Genomic DNA, 24,973 nt, shown 5'->3' with positions numbered 1-24,973 from the left:
CAAGAGTAGAGATTAGGGCCAGGCATGGTGGCGCACACTTGTAATCCCAGCATTCAGTAGGTGGAGACCAGAGGATCACAGTTCGCGGACAGCCTCAGCTACTTAGCGAGGCCCTTGGCAACTCAGTGAGACTGTTTCAAAAATGAAAAGACTAAAAAAAAAAAAAAAAGTAGGGCTGGGGGTACAGCTCGGAGGTACCATGTCCCCGGGTTCCATCCCCAGCTCAAAAAAAAAAAAAAAAAAAAAAGAATAGAAATTATTTTCTGTGTCCCTCTACCTGTTACAACACCACCATTAAGGTTGGCATCAGCCATTTCCTGAGCATGTGCTGGGTATTATTCTAGGAAGAGAGTGAAAAAAGATATAGCATAGACCCTTGAGGGGCTTGCATTCTTTATTGGGAAGGTAAGACCGTACACCAAAAGATAAACTAGTCATGCCCTGAGGTCACAAAAAGATGAGGAGACTTAAACTGGCTCTTAGGATTTAGCAGAGAGGAAGGAGCCAGAGAAAAAGCACTAAGCCAGAGGCGGGCATGGTGCGTGGCTTACAGGGAAACAGCAAAGCCAGTTCAGCTGAGGTAAGTTGGTTCACTCAGGACTGCGAAGTGTGAGGTTACAGCCAAAGAACACAAGGAGCCGTCCCATCGGGAGAGCCCTACACGTCCAGTCAAGAAGCTAGGACTTCACACAGACAAGAAGAGTCAGAGGTTTCACATCTCGCAGTACTTTAGAATAGTCATGTGCTGGAGACAGGTGGGACAAATGGGGGCAGAGGGTGAGCGGAGGCCCTTAGAAACTGCCCCCAAATCTAGACATGAGGAGAAGCAGACCCAGAGAAGCAACAGTAATTATCACTAGTTTCATAAAATATAACTAAGATGAGTTGTGCTGCAAAGAATCAAAAATTTTCAGAGGATGCTATCAAATGAAATTTGTGTGGTATTTTTTAGACTTTCCCAGGAACTGCCTATTCTGATGATACACAGGCTATGCAAAGAGAAAGGACCTCACTGTTTATACTTTAAGAGGTTGTGGCTTCTGTTTCATTTTCGTGTTCAATTGATTGATTTGGCATTGTGCTTTTCAAGCACTCAAAACAACTTCATCTTCATAACACAGAAAAATCTAACTTTGAATTAATTTGTTAATTTCAGGAAAATGAAAATCTTGGCTTAAGGTCCCCCCCCCCCGCCGCCCCCAGTGCTGGGGATCAAACTCCAAAAACTTGGCAGTGATTCTTCGCACGTACCAGACACTGTTGTTCAAAACAGTGATGAAGTCCTAGTTAATCATCAGAGAAAGGAAATGTTGTGGCACTTAGAGGCGAAACTCCTCCTGTTCTATCCAACAGTGCATTTATAGAGGAATGGCAGCTGAAGAAAACAGTTTGAGGACTAATATCTTAAATGAACAGATGCCACACGCACTTCATTTATTTGGGGAAACTACCTGGGAATGGAGACAAAAGAGCTTAAACCTAATATTTCTGTTATAAATCTGCTGTTCAGGACATATCAAGGATGCTGGCCATTTTAGACGTGACCATGTGGAAACAACGTCTTATTTGCCACGGATCAGGGCAGGCTTCTTTGCAATTTGATTCCTCTATGTGAGCCATAAGAGCCTTGTTTATTTACAAGGGCCCAGAGTCAGGGGCTGCATCCCCGAATTTCCCTTCTGACCTGGTATTGGCGGCAACCGCTACCTGGGTACTGTTAAACATTGCTGCGGTTCCCAGCTTCTGTCCAGACTGAAGAAATCAATGCTTGTTTCCTGGTCCATCTGGTCATGAGAGTGTGACACTCAGGATGGCTGATGGATCTAGAATACTGAGAACTTAACGAAGCAAAGTCTCTGGACTGTTCCCTCCTCAGCACAATCCACACAGAGAAAATGTCTCTTTGTGCCCATACCCCCTGCTTCTACAGAAATCACTGTTCCCTTAAAATTTGTAGTCACAAATTTGGAAATCAATGTGCCTTTCAGATTTGAACTTTGTGTATCATGGTTTAAGCTCCATAAATCCCCATAACTCAGATTTACAACACATAAATTACAGTTCTGTAAATCTACTTTGCCTTAAGGGATGCCACAAATTGCCTTGGGGTTTTGAGGAACCTACGCCAAGACCCAACTGGCCCCTCACATAGTGTATGTAAGTCTAAGCACATTGGGACGCACTAACAAGCTAAATGCCCAAGATCACATTCATGTTAAATATGAGCATGCTCAGTATTATACTTGGGGAATGACTTCAAGGTGCAAGCTTTTGTTCTTACAAACATTTATTTTCCTCTGAATTGATTGTGTTTTCCTGTAATGATGTGAAAAGTCTTCATTTCCCTTTTCCCAAGTAGTGAGGTTCAAAAAGTCAGGTCTTAACCATAGACTAATCTTCATCTCTTCAATATCTTGTATGTTGATTTAGTTTCATATGTATTTATATTAGTTTTCCTCAGGGACTTATACATTAAGATATATATATATGTATATGTATATGTGTATATATATATATATTCCTAGACAGATATATACAGACTTTTTATCCTCATCTTACCACTTGACAATACAACTCTAAGTATGTTTTACACAGCTGTTCCTTGGTCAAGTTCATTTGCAAGAGCAAGTCGGTTTCTGAAGAAATCTTGTTTGGTGGGTGAAGGATCCATTGAGGGATTCTCATTAGTTTTTTCCCTGTATTCTGATCCACTGGACCTAAAATCTCAGCACACAGATAAAGTACAGGTTGATTTGGTTTTAATTGTTTTCAAATATTTTATCTATCCATATTGTTTTGCATTTGTCAAACAGTTGCCTCCTAGATCTGGAATAATTTTTACTCCCCTGAATTTTAAGACTCAGGACATGTGTATCTAAGACTTGTAGCAAACATAAAGAGAATTATCTTTCTAATGCTTTCGGGACAATTGTGACAACTGTATATGTCAGTGTAAGATACCGTGTAACAACACTGTCATAAAAGAATAAAAGTTCAGAAAGTTGAAGAAAGTCCTAATTTTGATTCAGTGAGGCCCTTAAATTGAAATGGATAGAATTCATTGTTCTCAGCCAAGGTTATCAGGGCCTTCACTGAGTCTGGGCATCACATTACAAACTCTTGCTTTTGCTGGTTTTCATTTTTAAATGAAAGATTTATTGAAGCCAACCACACATATATGCTACATTTGGCAGAATGCAAAAAAAAAAATCAGTACAGTAATCAGATTGAGGAGATGCTATAATCTCAACCACCACAAAGGAGACCAAGGCCAATAGATAGTCAACAACTCAGATCAGTCCATTTGAGTCCCCAGACGAGGGTACATTCTTCCTTTATCTTGGTTGAGCCAGTTGGGGAATCCATTCCAGCTCTGCACCTTCTCCAGTATGTTCATGTCAGAAGTCCCTGGAGGGAGGAGGCTTTCTGGAAATAACCTCTGATAAGCTACACTGGGGCCCTTTGGCTAGCTTAAATTCTTGAGCTGGAATGGGTGAAACCAGCCCAGTAACCAAGAACCAATATCAAAAGGCCTCATGCAGGATGTACGAAAGTGATGCTAGATGTGAAATTCTTTGTCCAATGCTCCTATTGCAACTGAACAAGTCCTCCACGTGCTGAGGCTGAGTCAGGCTGCTTCCACTATGCACAAAGAAGGCCAACTGGCCTCCAAGTTCTTGCACTCTCATTGGCATGCTATTGTTGGGTCCTTATTGCTGTTATCAGATAAATTAATTCTGACTAGTCTTTACTGACATAATTGGGCAGAATTCTAATGTCCCTTTATATTAAGTCAAGGAAAGAAGTTGGATGAACAAAGCCTAAAATCTTGATCTTGGAAACCTGATGTCTAAGTGTCTTCGGCCTCACAGATGGAGCCATAGCTACCACTGTGCTTCTACTTCTAGTTAGTAAGCAGCACTCTCCACCGCAGCTCCTTGAAGAGAGGAAAAACTGTTCTCTCTCTCCAGTTTTAAAATCTTTCTATCTTAACCCAGTAAATATGGGTGCTTATCAAATAAGGTATCTGGGTGAAGTTCTCTGGTTTTTCAGGGACCTCTGAACTCTCTCTTGAAACAGATTTCACATGCCCCTCCCTAAAACGCCAGGCCTTGTCTTGTCTCTCAGATCTCCTGTCTACATCAAGTTTGGATCATTCCTGATTATTACAGTGGTGTCCAAAATGTTAGGCAGAGATACTTTCTACTATTTCATCCTTCCCCTGTGTCAAATGCAAGACATTTCACAGGGGCAGGAAGTAGGGAGCAGAATTTCAATTAGGCTGCTGTTTTTTCTGAATTGTTCTCCACCCCCAGTTTCTCGAAACTTTCAATCTTCACCTCATGTTTACCCTCTTATCTACATCTGATCTCTCCAAACCCAACATGTCACACTTTGATGTTCCAACATGCAACTGTTTAGTGTTTACCTGGAAATGGGAAAGCTTTGATGTCACCACCAGCCCCAAGGACCACAGAAATCTTCACCAGTTGCGTTCCCATTTCTGAAACAAATGCCAAAATCGCCCTGTCTACTTTTTAAAGTCCACAAACTCAGCTTAGTATTTTTTAACTGCTCTCCTCACAAATTGTACCTTCCCTGTGTCTCTAGTATCTGAATGCCACTGTATTTCTTGATATTAACTAACTACTCATTAACTAAAGGCTAACTTACTAATCCTTTTCAAAATCCAGCATTCTACTGTAGCCATGACTGGAAGCTCCTTTTCGTCTTTATAAAGATTATTTTAACTGACCTCTTTATAATACTTGCCATGCGGTATTAGCCAACTGGACTCTTCCAGAGACCTAGCTATTAGCCTCTGAAGTAATGCATACCTAAATGACTAGTAGATAACCTGCAGAATCCAGGAGAAAGAGACAGTGTATTTGCTTTTATTCCCTTTCTCTATAAAACACAGAAATGGCTTCTGAGCACCTAGAGTCATCTGGGCTGGCTGCAGGGCACATCTGAGCAGACAGGCAGACATTCTCAGGGAGGGAAGGGACAATGGCGCCAGTAGTTCTGACGGGGGCGTCCAAGCAGTTAATGGGAAGAGAAGAACATACGGCCTGCTAACTTTCCTTCCGTTCAGATGACAGAGACAAAGAAAATTACAAGTCAGGTAGATCAACACAAGTATAGATTTCCTACTGATCTGGAGCTGGGAAAAGGAAAGGGTGTGATGCCATGCCGCAGAAACCCATGACTGAAGAAGAGTTGGTTGTCTTATTAGAAAGACTATCCTCCTTGGAAGTTTTTTTTTCCTTTTTCTTTCTCTCTCTCTCTTTTTTTTTTTTTTTTTTCAATACTGGGATGGAACCCAGGGGCATTCTACCTCTGAGCTACACTCCCAACCCTATTTTTTATTCTTCATTTTATAATAGGGTCTCACTGAGTTGCAAAGGGCCTCACTAAGTAGTTGAGGCTGTCTGTGAACCACGATCCTCCTATCTCAGCCTCGCAAATGCTGGGATTACACACGTGCGCCACCATGCCCAGCTTTTTAAAAAATTTATTTATTTATTTTTATTTATTTGTTTGTTTGTGTGTGATACTGGGGATTGAACCCAGAACATTCTACGACTGAGCTACATTCCCTGCCCAATTTTTTTTTTTTTTTGAAACAGGGTCTCACTAGGTTTTTGAGAGTTTCATTACTTGCTGAGGCTGTCCTCAAACCTTCTGTCCTCCTGTCTCAGCCTCCCAAGTACTGGGATTACAACCATGGGCCAACATGCCCGGCTTCCTTGAAAGTTTTAGGAGACATGCATATAAGGACAGCAGGGGGGATTGGAGGGAGCACCTATCCTCTGTCGAAATTAGTCAGCCCTGGTAATCAACAGGCTGTTAAATGAGCATTCACTTAATAAATATTTGTTGAGTGCTTACTATGTCTAGTTTACCCGTACATAGAACTGTAAGTTCCTAGTGGACAGGAACTATTTCTTTTACTTCTTTAGGCTGGACAAAACCTAGTACACAAAACCTAGACCTTAACTTAATAACTGATTTCAAATGACCTAATAGAAATATTTACAACCAGGTTTAAGCAATCTAAAATGTTTACTCCTTCAACTATCCCCTTCACTTTTAAAGCTTTGTAGGAAATGAAATGGGATATGAGAAAGAACCTCAGAGTGGATAAGAATGGGAGAGGGACTTGAGACAGGCTTTAAAGAGGTAGAGAAGAGGTGAGGATAGAAGGACCAGGTGAATTGTTGGCAGTCCTGATTTTTATGGCCTGGTGTGTGTCCACGACCAAGGCTGGGCATTTCCAAAAACAGTTGAGAAGACACCAAAAGAAGAAGATTCACTGACGCTCAGTGATAGGGGCCCCATAGAAGTTCTGGGTGTATAGTGAAGAAATAGATTGGGAATGTAGCTCAGAGATAGATCGCTTGCTTAGCATGCACAAGGTCCTGGTTCAATCCCCAGTACTGCCAACAGCCACAATGAAAATTTAAAATCGGTTTTGATGTGACTGGTGGAGAGAGAGTGATGACAGAGAGAGAAACACTCTGAGAACTTAAGTTACAAAGTGCTAAAAAGGAAGATATGGGTGAGGAAATAGAATTAATCAATTGGATGCCATAGTCTTCATCTTTTACTCCCCCCAAATTTGAGGATAAAAAGAAAAAGCACCATCTCCGTTCCTTCACCCTAAACTGTCTTATATAATCCTCTCCCACAACTACAGCCCAGCCAAGAACACTACATGATTTACGTGTAAATATGCAGCAGTATGTGCCTCCGCCTTCACAGTAATTGAGTTACATCCTTGACAGTCTCCATATAGCTCGATCCCTCTAGAAGGGATTTTGCCCTCCGTCCTGCTCAAAGGCGGGGATAAGTGTTCAGTCCAGCATCGGCCTTCCATTAGGTCTGTTCCTGGCTCCTAAGAATCTTCATTGACAATGTTTAAAGTCACTTAACATTTTCAGACTTTTAAGATACATAGAGTTGGTCAATTCTGGACAGCTTTCAGGGACATGAGACCTGGTATCTACTCAGGAAAAATGTGCCTGAGATAGAAACAACCAGAGGGTCATCCTTTTCCCCAAATATCATGGGCATTTTTTTCAGGATTTTTTAATGATGCCAACTTGACTCTCCCTTTGACTCCTTGTGGGCATGAACATTCGGCCCTCCCAGCCTCAGAGGGAAGAGAACCCTTTCTCAGGTTTTCTGTTGCATCTGGCTCCATGCCTAGCTTCATCCCGAAGCAGCATTCTGGGTGTGTGGGGCCACCAGCCAAACAAGCCCCTATGGAACAAAAAGTGTGTCAGTGTAGACAGGAATGAGCCTCCAGAAGGCTGTAGGGGAGGAAGGCAGTGAGCCCCAGACATGACACGGGCGGCTTTTCCAGCTCTGGCCTATTTGGACCTGTGAGGCCAGGCTTTGGAGCGGTTCCAGTACTCAGGTTTAACCACCTTCTTAAGGTCACTGGACTTGCTGCCAGTCTGACTTCCTCACACATGGGAGAAGAATGGGCTACAAGTCTCTTTCTGGTCCCTTCCTGTACCTGTCCACACGCCTGAATTCAGAGCTCACGTGTCTATGCGATGGCAGGGACTATGTCATTTATGTGTCTGGAATAGTACAGGGCATAGAAGAATGGTATGTTCTCATCCAAGTTAAAAGGTGCTAGGCCTCCTGCAATAGGCTGGGGCCTCCTGCCCTTTCTTTCTATAGTGTCATATTTTAACATGGCCCATAGCAGACTTTCCATGGCCTTGGATGAAAACGCTCAGGAGAATCTACTCAAGCTGCTTCTTTATCCCAGGCCAAGCCCCCTACGCCTGGGTCCTCGGCATCACCTGACGGTGCTGACTGTCCTAGGCCAGACCTATGAGGCCAGGACAGCCTGCCGGAGGAAGTCATCTGTGTGGCTCCACCTTTACTTCCTCTCAGGTAACACTTCTGATTTTAAATATTAAGGGCAGTGCCAGTATTGTTGACAGCAGTGTGACTGATGAAGACTGATCTTCAAGAGGACTAAGGAATCCACTGGCCCTTACCTAAAGAGAATCCCAAAGCTTCAAGAGGACAGAAAGCAAATAACCAACATAAATTTGGAGAGCCCGTGGCAAGTCCTCTGCGTTACGCCAAGATCTACGGAGGGCTATCAAAAGATAAAACCTGCCCTTCTACATGGTTTTTTAAAATTACAGGTCCAAGACCACATTAATTTCTTGTTTCGGATTTTAAAATAATTCCTCAGATTGAGCTACAACAAAGTGAAACCATAGATAAAGCAAATCTGCATGCTAGAAAGGACTCTGGGGAGTTCGTGAGCAGTGTCTCACCCAAAGCAGGAGTCCCTTTCACGGCATCCCTGTCCCGAGATACACAGCCTTTATGTAAGAGAACCCATTCTCAGTGAGGTCCCCAGCTCCAGCTGCAGGCAGGCGTTGCTTTCTAAGGAGTTCTCGCCTGTGGCTGCTAGCCCTGCCCCTGATATGGAGAGGACAGGTCCACAGCCCTCCCATGCAACGGGCAAAGTTGGTTTTTTGTTGTTGTTGTTGTTGTTTGTTGTTTACATTTCTCTGATGGACAGGGATTTGTAAAGGAACCTATGGTAATTCTATTTCTAATAGTTTTTGCACTGGCAGTACCCACTCACCATAAATGGTTGCAGGCAAAATGTGGCTGTTTGTTTCAGAAATATTATGATTTAAAAAAAATGAATAGGCTCAAGCAGTGCCCTTAGGATCTTGGAGTTCTTAATGGATTTAGGAGCCTAAATCCCAAGTTCAGGCTGGAAAGTTGTCAGCTTTCAGGTCCTTGAACCTCTGATAAACTTGACAAAAGTAGACACTAGGCCTAGAAAAATCTAAGTCTATGATCCTAGAGAGAGTACATAGTTCTTAACTCCCCAGCCCCTGAACAGAGTGGCTTGAGCATCCAGCGATAGTCATGCAGGCACTGAGTTGCCTTAACAAATCAAAAGGGGACCATAGGACTCTGGTTAACTGTAGAACTACTCCTCTTCTTCTTGCCCCTTCCAGTAACATCAGGCAAGTACCAACAATCAGAGAGCCTCTAATAGTACCACCCTTCCCATGGGAGGAGAATTAGGTAAATCATTTAAAAAGTCTACACTCTAGGCCTGCTCCCACTTCGCCCATCAAGACCCTTATCTAAATCAGCCAGTAACTTCTACCTCTGAGGAGCCAGTGATTTCTCAGTAATTCTCCAAAAGCAACAACAACATCTCTAACTATTCAAACAATAAAATGTAAAGACTCACTGTTTAAAACTGACTATAAGAACTTCTATCAAGAGAAACTAAATAGCAGGGAGTTCTCCCTACGGGCAAGGGAGATAAGCCTGAGGACCAGTGGAGGTAGAAACAGGAGTGGCTCAGGCAGGCGATGGCTGCCTCGTGAATTCTCAACAGCCCAATGCTCACCTCCCCCTTACATTCAGGATGGGGTTTGGCTCTGCCTCCCAGACTGTAACACAGTGCTAGCCAAAATGCCTGGTGGGTGGTTTCAAACAACAACAAAGACTTGGAATCTCAAAAGGAAATGCCTTGTTTTTGCCTCCTATGGAGTATGGGCACTCCATCAAAGTGATTTTTAACTAAGGCCCTGTCCAAAACCATTAATTCAGGAAAATACTAGCAGAAGTCCCACTGAGGATGTACGAGCACCAGGATAACTACAGGCCTGTAAAGGCAAAAGTGCTGAGCTGCCCTTAGAAAACTTTCCACAGTAGCATGCATGCAGCCTGGGTTCAATCCCCAGTACTCCAAAAAAAGAGGAAAAAATAAATAAAACGAAGAAAACTTTGCTTGGGTGGGGAGCTTTTGACGGATGCAGTACACCCTACTCCAATAGTAGGCCCCACTCCTCCCAGCTCGTTTCCCAGGGAACCAGCCTGGGCAACAGTCTCGTTTCAGGACACGTGAGTCTGGGAACAAGGAGTGAGAGATGAAAGGTAGAAGCAGCAGGAGAGAGCTAAGTTTGCTTCTACTCTGGGAGATTACTACGAGAAGCACCTTCACCCTGCAGGGATCGTGGCAAGTGGCACAGGCACTTGAAACCACTGTGAGAGACCAGGCTACTTGATAACCATTACTATGAAACCTCAAGACTTAGCCCGAAGGGAAATGAGCGACAGTGCTGTCTTGTCTAAGGCTACTCACTTCTTTTTAAAGAGCTTGCGGAAGGAGCTGCGGAAGCCCCCTTTCTGGTCTTGCCTGGGGTTTTGGTCGCTGAAAGAGGTTTGTTCGCTTTCTCTTTCTTCCTTGGGGCAGAATCGAGTGGCATCTTCTAAATGCATCTCCTGAAAACACAAAAGAGGAATGGTGTTTTTACTCTTTTCCAAAAATATCTATCCTGGCTATGGGACAATTTTTGGCTCTGTCACTTTCCTACCCAAAAGACTGTCAGTGGCTGCCCAACCCCAACTAGCAAACCCAGGGTAATGAAGAAATGGGGGGGGGGAGGAAATGTTTTTGCTGAATGTAGCATTTCCTGCATATCAAGGCAAATAGTCTAAGGTAGGATATGATATAACAAAGATAAGAAAATAAAGTAATTTAACTGATGTTTAAAAAGTATAGGAAGTAACGCCGGGCGTGGTGGCGCACACTTGTCATCCCCGCACTCGGGAGGCTGAGACAGGAGGATTGTACAGGTTCAAAGCCAGCCTCGGCTACTTAGTGCGGCTCTCAGCAACTTAGTGAGACTCTGTTTCCAAATATAGTATGAAATAGGTCTGGGAGCATAGCATGGAGGTAGAAAACCCCTGGGTTCCACCCCCAGTACCAACAACAACAAAAAAATAGCTTAGGAAGTAAATGCTTCTTCTGGCACTGATACTGCCTTGCTGGAAAACCAGTACTCACTAGTCCCCTCACACTTTTAGATATGATTTTCTACAATATAAGAAAGTTTCTTAATTGTAATACAAGTTTTAAACTCATGTTCCTAACTCTAGGCATGAATGAAGAGTTTTCTGAAAGGTCAGAACTAATATTAGCTAATATTTCCAAACTGTAAATATGCCTTTGTAATTTTTAAATTTTTTTTTGTAATGGGGATTGAATCCAGGAGTGTTCTACCTTCGAGCTACACCCCCAGCCCTTTTTTAGTTTTTATTTTGGAACAGACTTTCAGTTAAATGCTGAGGCTGGCCTTGAATCTGAGATCCTCCTGTCTCAGCCCCTTGTGTACTGGTCTTATAGGTGTGTACCACCACACCCAGCTTAAATATGCTATGTGTGTGTGTGTGTGTGTGTGTGTGTGTGTGTGTGTGTGTTTGTTACAGGGGATGGAACCCAGGGACATTCTAACTCTAATCTATACCCACAGCCCTATTTTATTTTTTATTTAGAAACGGTCTAAGTTGTAGAAGGCCTCACCAAGTTGCTAAGGCTGGCCATGAACCTGGACTTCTTTTGTCTCAGCCTCCCAAGTACTAGTATTACAAGCCTGCACCACCACACCAGACTTAAATATGCCTTTAAGCAAGTTTTACAACTCAAGAGCCCATGACATTTGAGCTCAGAGCCAATTAAATAAAATTAAGGATATATCTTTTGTGAACTTTTTAAGTGTCTTTTTGAATGTAAGATGTGCCCACTAACAGATGTGTATATATTTATATGCTATGCATATAAGCTAGATATGCATATGTATTTATATTCTGTATGAACAAAATATTTACCTTGAAGTGACTTCAACTTAAAAGCAATTTTGAATAACCTTAATAGTTTTCCAGAAGTCAAAGCAAAACCACACAGATATGGCCCTGAATGTCTCATGCACTGGTCGGGTGACTGCTTGCTGAGAGAAGAAAAGCATAGGAATTTTTTTTCCCCAGGAAGCATATAGGTTTGTTGTTGAGATTGTAATAGCAGATCTAGAAATTCTCTGAGATTCTAGTAAGATTCATAACTAACATGGAGATCAGCACCTTGATGGCTTAGTGCAACGTGTCCCAAACCCAAGAGTGGTTTCGGGACTCTACGATCACCTGAGACCTCTCTTTAAAATGTAGATTCCTAGCTTGACATAGTGGCACATCTTTGTCATCCCAGTACTTGGAAAGCTGAGACAGTAATTTAGCAAGATCCTGTTTCAAAATAAAAAAGAAAATAGGGCTGGGGGTGTGGATCAGAGGTAAAATGCCTCTGGGTTTAATCTCCAGTGTGAGAAAAAGAAAAAGAAAGATAGAAAAGAAGAGCCAAGGAAGGAAGACAAGCATGTAGTTTCTTGCCAGGTACAATGGCATACACCTGTAGTCCCAGCTCCTCAGAAGGCTGATGCGGGAGATTCTCATGAGCCCAGAAGTTTGATACCAGCCTGGGCAAAATAGCAAGTCCCATCTCAGACTTAAAAATATGAATCAGAATTTCTGGAATGAGATCTAAATAATCTTTATGCACACTTAGATATGAAAAACAGTGGTTAAAGGCATGCTTCTGCCTGCTTGCACCTAGGCAAGTCCTAAATTGCAGTTTCTGATTCAGTAGGTCTGACTACAAATTCTGGATTTATAACAAATTCCCAGCTAATTCATTTGCTAGTAGCTCAGGACCACATTTGAGAAGTGGGCTTTGGGGAACTAAAGACAGGCTACATTGCTGGCCAAAATGTCTGCGGCGTGATGTCTCATACAAGGACTTGGGATCTCAGGACTACAGAAGGAAATATCTTGCTTTTCACCTTCTATGAAGCATAGAAACTCCATGGTTTTTAACTAGGACCTACGCTAAATCACTCAGGTAATTGAAATCTATTACTCATTTAAGGAACATCTTTCTGTGGAACCATGATCCTGATATCTTGTGTCTATACGGCATTCCATACTTTACAAAGTGCGTTCACACACTTTATCTTTTTTATTTTTGGTTTTGTTTTGTTGCGGGTCCGGGGATTGAACCCGGGGGGCACTTGACCTCTGAGCTACACCCCCTACCCTAGTTTTTTTTTTTAATTCTTTAATTTGAAACAAGGTCTCACTAAGTTGCGGAGGGTCTCACTAAGTAGCTGAGGCTGTCCACAAACCAAGATCCTCTGGTCTCAGCCTCCCAAATGCTGAGATTACAAGCGTGCGCCACCACGCCCGGGTTCACACTTTATCTTATTTGTCCTGATCTTCACAACAACCCTGTGAGGTAGATAAGGTAAATATTGTCTTGCTTTTATAAGTAAGAAAACTGGAGGCACGGAGAAGCCAAATTAATTGTCTGAAAGCACACAGCTATGCGGCAGCACTGTTAGGACAAGAACCTAGAGCTCCCAGCACTTAGATGTTCTTTACAGGACGCACACTGTCTCCTTTCTGGACTCTCAGGGGACAGTAAGGACTAGGCTTTAGCTGGTTCTCCTGGGAAGGGGTAGGAGATTAAGTACATTTGAAGAGAAAATATAGGAGTTTTGCATATCTCAATAGTCAAGAGCTAACATCTTTAAAAATAGGGTTTTGTAGGGTTGGTGTTTTACAACTAAATTCTCTATCCTACCCCCAGCTCAAACACACTGAAATAAACATGCACAAGCATACACATACAGATGCATGCACACAAATACACATATACACATACATGCACAAGCATGTACACCCAGACACAGCCTCTGCCCACCCACACTCTGCATACACTCTCTAGGATTCCCAATCATCTAAGCCTTTTCTGTTTGGGGAAAGAAAAAATTTGCCCCTAAAAGAAATAAGCAATGGTGGTTTTGTATACTTGAATATACTGCTAAAGTGTAATTGTTTTATTCTGTGGTAGTGGGGATCGAACCCAGGGCCTTGTGCATGCTAGGCAAGTACTCTACCACTGAGCTATGCCCCATGTCCAAAAATCAGCCTCTGGCTGATTTCCATTTGCTGCTTCCTTGATGTCTTCCCAAACTGACTTGACTCATGTCTTACAATGTTAGGGCATTAAACTTGTCCAGCATGTATGGTTAGTAGTTCCTAATATATTATTATTATTTAGTATGTCCAATAAATAGCCACAAATGCATTACTCAGTTTGCTTCTCAGATATATTACTTGTTATTTGTGATTAACAATTTTTTGTCTGGCAATGGTTTCATCCCCATATTTGCACACATCCACTTAGGAAAATCAGACATTTAATGGACATGGGAAATTAGAGCATTCTTTACAGCACTAGTTAGAAGTCCTGCCAGTAAACTTCTGCCTATCCCGAGTCACTTTGAATTGGCACTATCATTTTTCGACTTCTCTTGTTAATGAATTTTATTTTATTGTATTTTTGGTACCGGCAATTGAACCTAGGGGCATTCTACCTCGAAGGTACACTCCCAGCCTTTTTAGTTTTAATTTAGAAACAGGGTCTCACTAAGTTGCTGAGGGTCTTGCTAAATTACTGAGGCTGTTCTCGAACCTGTGTTCTTCCTATTTTAGCTTCCCAAATAGTGGGATTAGAGGTGTCTGCCACTACTGTTGGCTGTTAATGAACTTTTAAACTTACTTGACCCATGCCTACAGTTGATTTGTCCAAGAATTTTGCCTAACAAAATTTTAGAGTTGTACTAGGCATAGTGGTGCACGCTTATAATCCCAATACCTGGGAGACTGAGACAGGAAAATCACAGGTTCGAGGATAGCCTCAGCAAGTAGTGAGATTCATCAACCTATTGAGACCCTGTCTCAAAATAATAATAATAATAATAATAATAATAATAATAATAATAGTCAAGCAGCCTGGCGTGTTGGCGCGCACTTGGGAGGCTGAGATGAGAGGATCACGGTTCCTGGACAGCCTCAGCTACTTAGGCCCTTTGCAACTCAGTGAGACCGTTTCAAAAACAAAAAGACTAAAAAATAGGGTTGGGGGTGTATCTTGGAGGTATAATGCCCCTGGGTTCCATCCCCAGTACTGCGAAGAAAAAAAAAAATTCAGATGTTCAATGTGTCCAGGAGGACTTCTCTGACCACAATCGCCTCAAGAAACTTTAGATACCCCTCCTGTAGGCTCCTACAGTTTATTATAATTTTCTATTTATTCGTCTCCCTACTGAACTAAGCTAGTAATCCTGGAGAATCGGACTACTAAATATTATTATCATTAGAAATAAGATGCTGCTAGTCTGGTACAAAGCAGACACTCTGTTTACTGGAAAATTAATGAAAAGGGACATGATCTTCATCGGTCCCTCTCCACTTGAAAATGAGAATAAGTAGAAAGGAAGCATGGTAGCACGGGTGAGAGTTACCATGTTACTCTCTGCTTAATTTTAAGTCGCCTTTATTGCAGTCACATTGAGAACTTAAGTATTTGCTCAGGAAGCAATGCCTCTTCATGGAAACTATTCCTAAACACCTTTTTTTTTTTTAATGTTCAAGGCATGAGACAAGAGTAGACATCAAAATGCTTAAGATTCACTGAGGCCAAAGAAGGCGTTTTTGAGCCAATGCTTCTTTGACTACGATGGGATATCTTAACCCCACATAATGCAAATTAACGTGACATCCTTTTCTAGTCAAAAGGAAAAAAAGCAAGCCGCGCCCCGGCATGGCGGCACGCTGTAATCCCAGCACTTGAGAGGCTGACAAACAGGAGGATGGCAGGTTTGAAGCCAGCCTCAGCAATTTAGAACCTGTTCCAAAAAAAGGGGGCGATTGGGGGAAGCTGGGCATGTAGCTTGGAGGTAGATGCCCCTGGGTTCAATTCCAGTGCAAAAGAAAAAAAAAAAAAAAACCAGCAGAAATGAATTCGCTTTGCGACAAACTTCGCAAAGCCTGCACTGAGACTGGGCAATGTGTCCGGTTCCAGCTACAAAGGATGGCGGAGTGTTTAACATTCTGGCACACAGGCGTGCGCACGGGCGGCCGGGCCCGGCTTCCGCAGCCTGGCGGGGAGGCCTCGCACGTGCTCGGGCGATGGGCGTCGAGTCCGGGCCTCGCCACTCCCTCCCGGCTCGGGGCCCCGGGCGGCCCTGCAGATGTAGGCGCTGCGGGTTTCGGCTGGGTTTTACTTTACCCTCCTTACTTCCAAATAGGTCTGCTTTTCGCTTTGGGACCGCTGCTGGGGGAAGAAGGCGCGCGGCGCGGCGCGGGGCGGGGCGGCGGCGGCGTGCGCGGGCGCGGCGCGCTCGGCCTTGAGGGGCGCGCGCCCGCCGCTGCTGCTGCGCGTGCTGTAGAGGCGCGGGGCCGCGCCCTCGGCCGGCGGCGCGCGCGGGAACTCCTTGAGCGAGCGGCTCAGCGGCTTGGCCTTGCCGTGCGCCTGCGCCTGCGCCTGCGCGGCCTCCAGCTTGTAGGCGCCGCCGCTGCCGGCCGGCGACGTGGCGCTCTTGGGCAGCGGCGGCAGCGGGTGCTCGGGCCGCTCGGCCTCCATGGCGAAGCTGACGGGCCGCAGGAAGCAGATGTCCAGGCTGGACTCGGACGAGGCGGGCGAGCAGTTCTCGAAGAGCGCCGGCGCCTGGAAGGGCTCCTCGTCGTAGGGCGCGGGCAGCGCGAAGAGCTCGCCGCCGTACTCGAACTCGTCGTAGGCGGCGGGCGCGAAGCCGCGGGCGTCGGGCAGCAGCTCGGCGGGCGCGCGCAGCGAGCGCTCCACGTTGCCCAGCGGCTCGGCCGGCGCGGGCTCGAAGTCCATCTCGGGGATGGCCTGCAGCGGCCCCGCCAGCGCCTTCACGTCCTGCTCTGCGGCGCAGAACTGCAGCCCGTCGGGCCGCTCGAGCTTGCGGCCCTCCACCTCCCACTCGCCGGGCTTCCCGGGCGGCAGGCCCTCCAGCACGCCCGGCTGCGGCGGGCCCTTCTTCACGGGGGGCAGCAGGTGTCTTTAAAGGAGAAACAGAACAAGAAGAGGTGTGCTTGCTGCTGAGAAGTGGGCCTCTCCCCAGCCACAGGGGGCTCCTCTCCTACCCCGATCCCCGCCCAGGCCCACCCAGCTCCACAGACCGCGACCGAGGAGGCCCCGAGAGTCTCTGTCCTCAAAGGGAAGAGTGGAAATGGCGGCAGGTGCCCGAAAATACTCGTCTGAGCTTCTAATGGGCACCGAGGCAGTACAGAGATGGCGGCGGGCCGGGACCGTCTGTCACCACTCCCCTGTGGAAGCTCTGACCTCCCCACCACCTGGCCAAGGCTTCTCCCCTTAGTGCCCTTCTCTCCCTTTCTTGCCCTGTCAAACGGAATAATGGAAACTCAACTTTCGTTCAACTCATGGATCTTCCCGCTTAAAAACCATTCATTATCCCTAGGTGATGAACGTGGCATGTGTTGGTAACTTTTGAATCTGAACGGTGGTGTATGAAGTTCCCTGTACTTGTATAAATTTAAACCATAATTTTAAAAAATAGTGTCTCTAACGAGTTGGGCGTGTTGGCGCATGCTTGTAATCCCAGTACTTGGGAGGCCAAGACAGAATCGCAAGTTCAAAGTCAGCCACGGCAACTTAGGCTCTCAGCAATTTAACAAGACCATTTCCAAATAAAAATAAAATGGGGCTGGGGGTATAGCCCGGAGAAAGACTGCCCCTGAGTTCAATCCCCAGTACAGCAAAAGAAAAAAAAAAATATGGCTGTAAACACGCTATGTAAGTTACCTCAAACTTCTACTCACAAAGCGTTAATATTGTGTCAAAGCTCTGAATATGCCCAATGTCATGGAGGGTTTTGTTTAGAGATCATAGATAATGAACAGTTTACATAGTTTACAAAGTAACATACATACCCATCAGATGGGATTTTTCAGTTTTACTTTAGCTGCCAGACAGATGTTAATGCACTACTGAAAGCTGACCCAAAGTGATTATTGTGCTGGCTTTTGTATTTATATGTTAATTTTAGCTTAGAAATGCAAAAGAAGGCAAATGTAAATGTTGACACTGAATATCTACTCTGGTGGTCTTAAAATGAAAATTTGATCTCATATTTACAGATATAAAAAGTAATAATGAAATGTTGACCTGACTCCAATTCTCTTTTTACCTTCAAAGATTGTTACTAGGTTTTATTTACTCTGCACAGAATGTAATGACAGCCATATTGTTCAGTCTCGGATAATCTCTAGAGATTACATTTTCGGGCTGTATTTGGTGTGCTTGAAAGAAGATAAAAGTTTCATCACTGTCCTAAGAGTTGCAGTAATCCACAAAGCAAATTTCCACTTTTTGCTTCTGTTTCCCACCCTGGGCCTGCTCCTTAACATTAGTGCCTTTTACAGGGATCCAAGCACCTGGTCAACTTCTTGGCTATCACAGATGGGCCCGATGTGGCAAGGAGGAAGGAGGGTTCTGGAGATCATACACCTAATCCAGTGCAGCCTGCTAACCCACACAAAGTGCCTGGGACCCAAGGTCATTGCCATGAACCTTTCCACAGCAACAGGTACTTACGTGACAGCAGAGCCAGAACTGGGAGCAGAAGGGTAAGGTTGCAGCATCTCTTCTGAGTGAATCCCACTGTCACGGACAGCCTCAGGGCCTGCACTGGAGGAAGCATCTTGGCCAGCATTTGCACACTGGGAAGCCAGCCCTTTGTACAGCTTTGCCATGGATGACCTAAAAGGACAGAAGTAATGATCGTCATACTAGACAGTGGGAAACTGTCTTTCTGAACACACAGATTATGCCAAGAAACGCAGATGCAGCTCACAGTGAAGGTTTCTCTCTCCAGGACCTTTTAACACCAGGTTGCTTACGTAATGGGGTACAAGATGGCAACTGGGCCATCTTACTTGAAAATAGCTTAAGGGGTGGGGAGTGGTATGGAGAGACATTTATTAGAGGAGCCCTAGCTTAAGAGGAAGCATCTTCTTTCTGGTCTGAAGCCCAAACAAAAGTGAGTCTGTTTTCCTTCAGACAGGTGAGGATGAGGTTGAAGGAAATCCAGGTCATTAGGAAGCTCTTCTGTGAGTTGCATCTATTCCTTCTAATGCCCAGACGTTCCACAATCAAATGTTCCTGTTTCTTTAATGGTGTGAAATCGATTCAACCCCCCTTCTCCATCACTTGCTTTACTTTTATCCACATTACTTTTCTTTGTGTGTGTGGCACTAGGGATAGAACCCAGAGACATTCTACCTGCAAGCTACATCCCCCTGCCCCCGTCTAATTTTTTATTTTATTTGGAAGTAGGGTCACACTAGGTTGCTGAGAGCTCTAAGTTGCCAAGGCTGGCTTTGAACATGGAAACCTCCTGTCTCAGCCTCCCAAGTACTGAGATTACAAGCATATGCCACCACACCCGGCTTTCCACATTACTTATTAACATATTACTTATTTGGTTACTCTCCTGCTCTAAAAAGTAAGCTCCAAGCCAGGTATGGTGGCACGTGCCCTGAGAGACTGAGACAGGAAGATCACAGGTTCAAGGCCAGCCTCAGCGATTTAGCAGAGGCCCTCTGCAACCTAGTTGAGAACCTGTTTCAAAATAAAAATAATAAAATAGGGCTGGTGATGTAGCTTGGTTTCTGGTTGCTTTATTCATTGCAATATATTCAGTGCATAGAACAGAACTTAACACACAACAGATGCTCAATAAATGTTTGTTAGATTAATAAAAACTATATTCTGGTCTTTAAGCTACAATTTTGAGCCTCGTACATTTAGGGATACAACTTTTTTTTTTTTTTTTTTTTTTTCCCGCGGTACTGGAGATTGAACTCAAGGGACCTATACCTCCGAGCTACACCCCCAGCTCTTATTTTTTATTCTTTATTTTGAAACAGGGTCTCACTAAGTTGCAGAGGGCCTCACTCACTAAGTAGTGGAGACTGTGAGCCTGTGATCCTCCTGTCTCAGCCTCCCAAGTACAGGGATTACAAGTGTGTGCCACCATGCCCAGCAGGATACAACTATTTTGAGGCTTCCCACCAGTGTATTTCATCAACTTAACACAGTGTAGTTACTTGTGACAGACACCCACACTGGCTGGCCTGTATCCCTGTTCTCAGGACCCTTTGATAGACCTGCTAGACTACAACAGAAACTTACTTCTTGAGCTTTTTTCGTTTCTGAATAAGCAAATCTTCATTGCACTGAAACAGCAGGGTGTAGTGTGAGATGAATACTCGGAGACGCTGAACACACACCAGTAGTAGGTAATAGTCAGGGTGTTCCTGCTCAGTGAACTTCAGGACGTTCTGGATGGAGGAAAAAAGAAGACAGCATTGCATAATTAGAATGAAAAGTTGTTTTGTCTCTTCTGCATCTTACCTGGATCTATTGTAAGTTTGATAGTCTTTTAATCAAAACAACAATATGGATGGTCCATCTAATAAACTTAAAGATCACAACTGCTGCTCTCTGTCCATCACACCAAGAGAAAATAAATTTCTATATGAGTTGAGTATAAACATAATTCCAACTAAAATGTTAGAAGGGACTACTAATTAGATATTTGAAGTAATAGAAGCATTGTAACAATTACTATAACAAATGCTTTAATTTTTTTTCTTTTTTGCAGTACCAGGGATGGAACCCAGGGACATTCTACCTCCAAGCTATACCCCACCCCCCAGCCTATATTTTTAGTATTTTTATTTTCCTGAAACAGAGTCTCACTGACTTGCAAAGGGCCTCACTAAGTAGCTGAGACTGTCCAGGAACCACGATCCTCCAACTCCACCTTTTGAATGCTGGGATTACAAACGTGGGTCACCACGGCCATGCCTCTTTCTTTCTTTCTTTCTTTCCTTCCTTCCTTCCTTATTTATTTATTTATTTTGTGGGTCTAGGGATGGAACCCAGAGGAATTTGACCTACGAGCTACACCCCCTGCCCAATTTTTTATTCTTTATTTTGAAACGGTCTCACTGAGTTGCAGAGTGCCTCACTGAGTAGCTGAGGCTGTCCGTGAACCACAATCCTCCAGTCTCAGCCTCCTAAATGCTGGGATTACAAGCATGCCATGCCTTAATTTAAAGAGTCAAACTAGTGAAGAGAACTTAAGGCGTCAAGGCAGCGGGTGGGGTGGGGCAGGTGGTGATTATGATCAGACTGGCCTGGTAGTGCCTCTTGTTACATTGCCTGCTGCTATCAGAAGTTCATGAACTGAAGTTTTGCCTACAATGTTAGAACATTGAAATAGTACTTTTCAGAGGTGGGGCCTAGTGAGATGTGATTGAGTGATGACCATCCTCTTTTTTTTTTATGATACTGAGATTGAATCCAGAGGTATTTTACCACTGAGCCTTTTTATGTTTTGTTTTGAAATAAGGTGTTCCTAACTTACTACATGCTGGCTTCCAACTTGCAATCCTCCTGTCTCAGTCTCCCAAGTACTGAGATTATAGGTATGCACCACTGTACCTGGTAATAACCACCCTCTTGACATGATTAATGCTGGTCCTATGGAGGTGGTTAGTTTCCATGAGGGTGAGTGTTATTAAAAAAAAAAAAAGGCAAGCCCGGTGGGCCATGGTGGCCTATACCTATAATCCCAGTACTCAGAAGCTTAGAATGGGAGGATTGTAGGTTTGAGGCCAGCCTCAGCAACTTTGCAAGATCAAAATAAAATAGGGTTGGGGTATAACTCAGAAGTAGAATTCCCCTGGGTTTGATCCCAAGTACCAAATTAAACAAACAAACAAACAAACAAAAAACAATAAGCCTCGACCTCTCTTTTCTCTTGCTTCCTCTCTGGTACCATATGACCTGTCATTCTACATGTACCCACCATGTGATGCTGTCTGTCATAAGGCACTCAGTTTAAGCCAAAGCCAGCATCATACTCCTGGGCCTCCAAAACCATGAGCCAAAATAAATCTATTTCTTTATAAAGTACCTGGCCTCAGGTACTTTGTTATAGTAACACAAAATTGACTAATATACCAACTTGTGCCATAGTGGAATATACATGTTACTTGGCTTTGAGAAAGCTAACATTCACTGAATACTTCCTATTGCCAGGCACTGGGCTTTTGTATATATAATTTCATTTCATTTTACCACAATCCAGTTGGGTATGTACAATTATTACCTTTATTTAACAAATAAAGAAATTGAGAATACAGAGAAACTAAGTGATTTTACTAGTTTACACATCTAGTAAGTAACAGAGGAAGGATTTGAGCCTAACCTAGATAGCAGAACCAAGACTTTTTACCAAACTTTACTGCTTGCAAAGTTGGGCTTCAGTACTAGTTTTTCACCTGCTATGTGCAAAATTTTGCATGTTTCTTAACTTCTTTGGGCCTCCACATCCTCATCTAAAAAAGTTGACAATAATAGTTAACTATTTCATGGGATTTTTGAAAGGATCAATATAATAATTATTATGAGAAAATGCTTTTAGGACCTAAAGTCATAAACAATTGAAAGTCTTCTTAGTGTTGATAGTGGACTTCTACCTGAGATTAATCACAATCATTTCTAAGTTGCCTTCACTGAATTACTTAAGATCAGTCATCAATGAAACCAGATCAGGTGGTTTGTGGAGCTAGTAAGAGGTTGGTGAGAGCTGGGTATGGTGGCGCACCATTATAATCCCAGTACTTGGGAAGCTCAGACAGAGGATCACAGATTCATAGCCAGCCTCAGCAACTTAGTGAGGACTTCTACAGCTTAGTGAGACTCTATTTCAAAATAAAATAGGGCTGGGATATAGCTCAAAGGTAGAATGCCCATGGGTTCAGTCTCCATTAACACACACACACACACACACACACACACACAGGATAGAGGTTGGTTAGATTCCTAACTCTACTTCTTCCAAGATTTTAGAAGCCTTGTGGGAAAATTGTATGAAGAAGTAAGTTTATCTACTTCTTCATGCCTCTTCAATGACACAAAGTAAAAGCATTCTATAGTAGAACCTTGGACCCAAGCCAGATAAAAACAATTAGGCCAAGAATGGCCAGGGACTCTTCAGTGTCCCTCCAGCTCTGACAGCAGAACCCCAGGCATGTTGGCGCACACCTGTAATCCCAGTACTCGGGAGGCTGAGACAGGAGGATCACAGGTTTGAAGCCAGTGTCAGCAACTTAGCAAGACTCTCAACATAGCAAGATCTTGTTTCAAAAATATAAAAAGATAGAACACCCCTGGGTCAATTCCCAGTACCCCCCATACACAAAATAATAACAATAATAATCAGAATAGCGATTAAATGGGCAGGTTAGATAGAGATTTAGATGCTAAGAAGAGACACTTAGATGTCCATAGAGCCAAAGTGGAAAGGACTGAATAAAGTTCTTGGAACCTGGCAGGAATGATCATAGAAAGATGCTGGACCAGACAGAGATGGAGGTTTCTGGTAAATATAGAACTTCCAAGGCAACCATCTTGAGTCAAAATTTTTGGAGATAGAGTTTTAGAGTATAATGAGGTATATGGAGTGATCATGACAACCTAAGCCATGTAACACTTCTTAGAAAAATTAATGATTCCTTGAGCGCCTGCCATGTTTCTAAGTTGGAAGCCAAAAGTAACGGTGCAGTATAAGAATCTGTTTGGCAGCTGGCCCAGGCATGCCTACCTGCAGATGGATCAGATATTCAGGGATGCGCTGGACGATATGGAAAAACAGTGTGTAGATGTCAGACTTAATCTCTTCATCACCCTGAAATGGAGGAAAGGTGGAGTCACTCTTCAGTGTCCCTCCAGCTCTGGCAGCAGAACCCCAGGGTCGGCCCCACCAGGGGGTGGAGAAGGGTATTGGGTGGAAAATGCCCACAGCATGTTTCTCCAAGAGACTGACCGGAAGCACCAGTCTTTCCTTAGAGAGGCGCGTGCTCAGGGACCTCCCAAGGAGTCAGCTCTCCTCCAGCCAGGCACACATTACGCATCCACCCAAAATTTCAAACTCTGCTCTCGCTCCCCACTCCCATCTTGGCACGGTGCAAGGTAGAAGTGGGCTCAATATACTTTACTTGATGAATTCAATAAGGTTCTCCAACAAGTAATCATTACAGTAGATGGTGAATAGCTCCTCAGGGTAGATTAGAGCCTCACAAGACTCGGGAGAGGACTAAGGTTACTAATTGGTCATTTGTCCTGGAAGTAGAAAACACGCTGGACTTTCTCTGTGAGCCTTCCCTTTCCTTCCCCGCCTTTCTCTTCCCAGACGTTTGCTGAATGCCCACCTGTGACAGACTGACATTATACTGGGCTGTGAGTAGAGTTGGGGGCTGAAATAGAAAATTAGTAAGTCACAGCCTCTCTCTCTCTCTCTCTCTCTCTTTCTCTCTCTCTCTCTTTCTCAATTATTATTATTTTGGTGGTACTGGGGTTCCCGGAAACCCTTCTATCTCCAGGCTACACTCCCAGATCTATTTTATATTTTTTATTTGGAAACAGGGTCTCTTAAGCCAGCACGCTGGCTTTGAACCTGCGCGATCCTCCTGTCTCCGCCTCCCAAGTGCGGGGATTATAAGCGTGCGCCACCACGCCCGGAGTCTCATTATTGTTTTAATTCAGGAAATGCAGCGGAATATACAAGAAGCCTATAAGCACTGGAATCCAAATATATTAAGCTGCTACATAGAATTCTTATTCCAAAACAATGCAAATGTGCATGAAACCTTTCCTCGTGCTGTGGAGCAGAAGACTGGGAGCTTTTCCTAACTATAGTAGATGTGAAGAGATGCAAAGGTGGGAAGAAGGTTTTCACATATAACCAGAGAACAGACACCAAGAGTCCCTCCGTTCTTGCGAGACTTAATTAACTCTCAGCTTTGGAGCTTCATGGGTTTTTGTTTGTTTTACAGTACTGGGGATGGAACCCAGGGGAATTCTACCTCTAAGCTACACCCCCAGCCCTATTTTGTTTTTTGAGGTACTGGAGATGGAACCCAGGGGCATTCTACCTCTGAGCTACACCCCCAGCCCCATTTTTTATTCTTCATTTTGAAACAAGGTCTCACTGAGTTGCAAAGCACCTAAGTATAGCTGAGGCTGTTCGTGAACCTGGATCCTCCTGTCTCAGCCTCCCCAATCCTGGGATAACAAGATTTTAGCCACCACGCCTGGCTCCCCTGCCCTATGTTTTATCCTTTATTTTGAAACAGGATCTCACTAAGTTGTGGAGGGCCTCACTAAGTA

General features: G+C 44.0%; 1 protein-coding gene across 2 annotated transcripts in view; it reads right to left on the bottom strand.

Moving 5' to 3' along the window:
- Nucleotides 1-2,587: 2,587 nt before the first annotated feature.
- The window catches only part of ARHGEF33 (Rho guanine nucleotide exchange factor 33), a gene marked incomplete at both ends in the record, with an annotated part of 63,140 nt that continues 40,754 nt past the window's right edge, over nucleotides 2,588-24,973 (bottom strand). The window contains 6 exons of one of the 2 annotated variants that reach the window (XM_080711865.1): nucleotides 2,588-2,717; nucleotides 10,154-10,293; nucleotides 15,974-16,769; nucleotides 18,326-18,490; nucleotides 19,925-20,073; nucleotides 23,409-23,492. In XM_080711865.1, the coding sequence (XP_080567991.1) occupies nucleotides 2,588-2,717; nucleotides 10,154-10,293; nucleotides 15,974-16,769; nucleotides 18,326-18,490; nucleotides 19,925-20,073; nucleotides 23,409-23,492 (1,464 nt within the window). Of the gene's footprint in view, nucleotides 2,718-4,452; nucleotides 4,505-10,153; nucleotides 10,294-15,973; nucleotides 16,770-18,325; nucleotides 18,491-19,924; nucleotides 20,074-23,408; nucleotides 23,493-24,973 lie in introns of those variants that run through there. The other variant, XM_080711866.1, reaches the window with a different exon arrangement.

The sequence above is a fragment of the Muscardinus avellanarius genome, assembly GCF_963383645.1.
Source record: "Muscardinus avellanarius genome assembly, chromosome: 15".
NCBI lineage: Eukaryota > Metazoa > Chordata > Mammalia > Rodentia > Gliridae > Muscardinus > Muscardinus avellanarius.
This window is presented reverse-complemented; position numbering and strand designations above follow the sequence as displayed.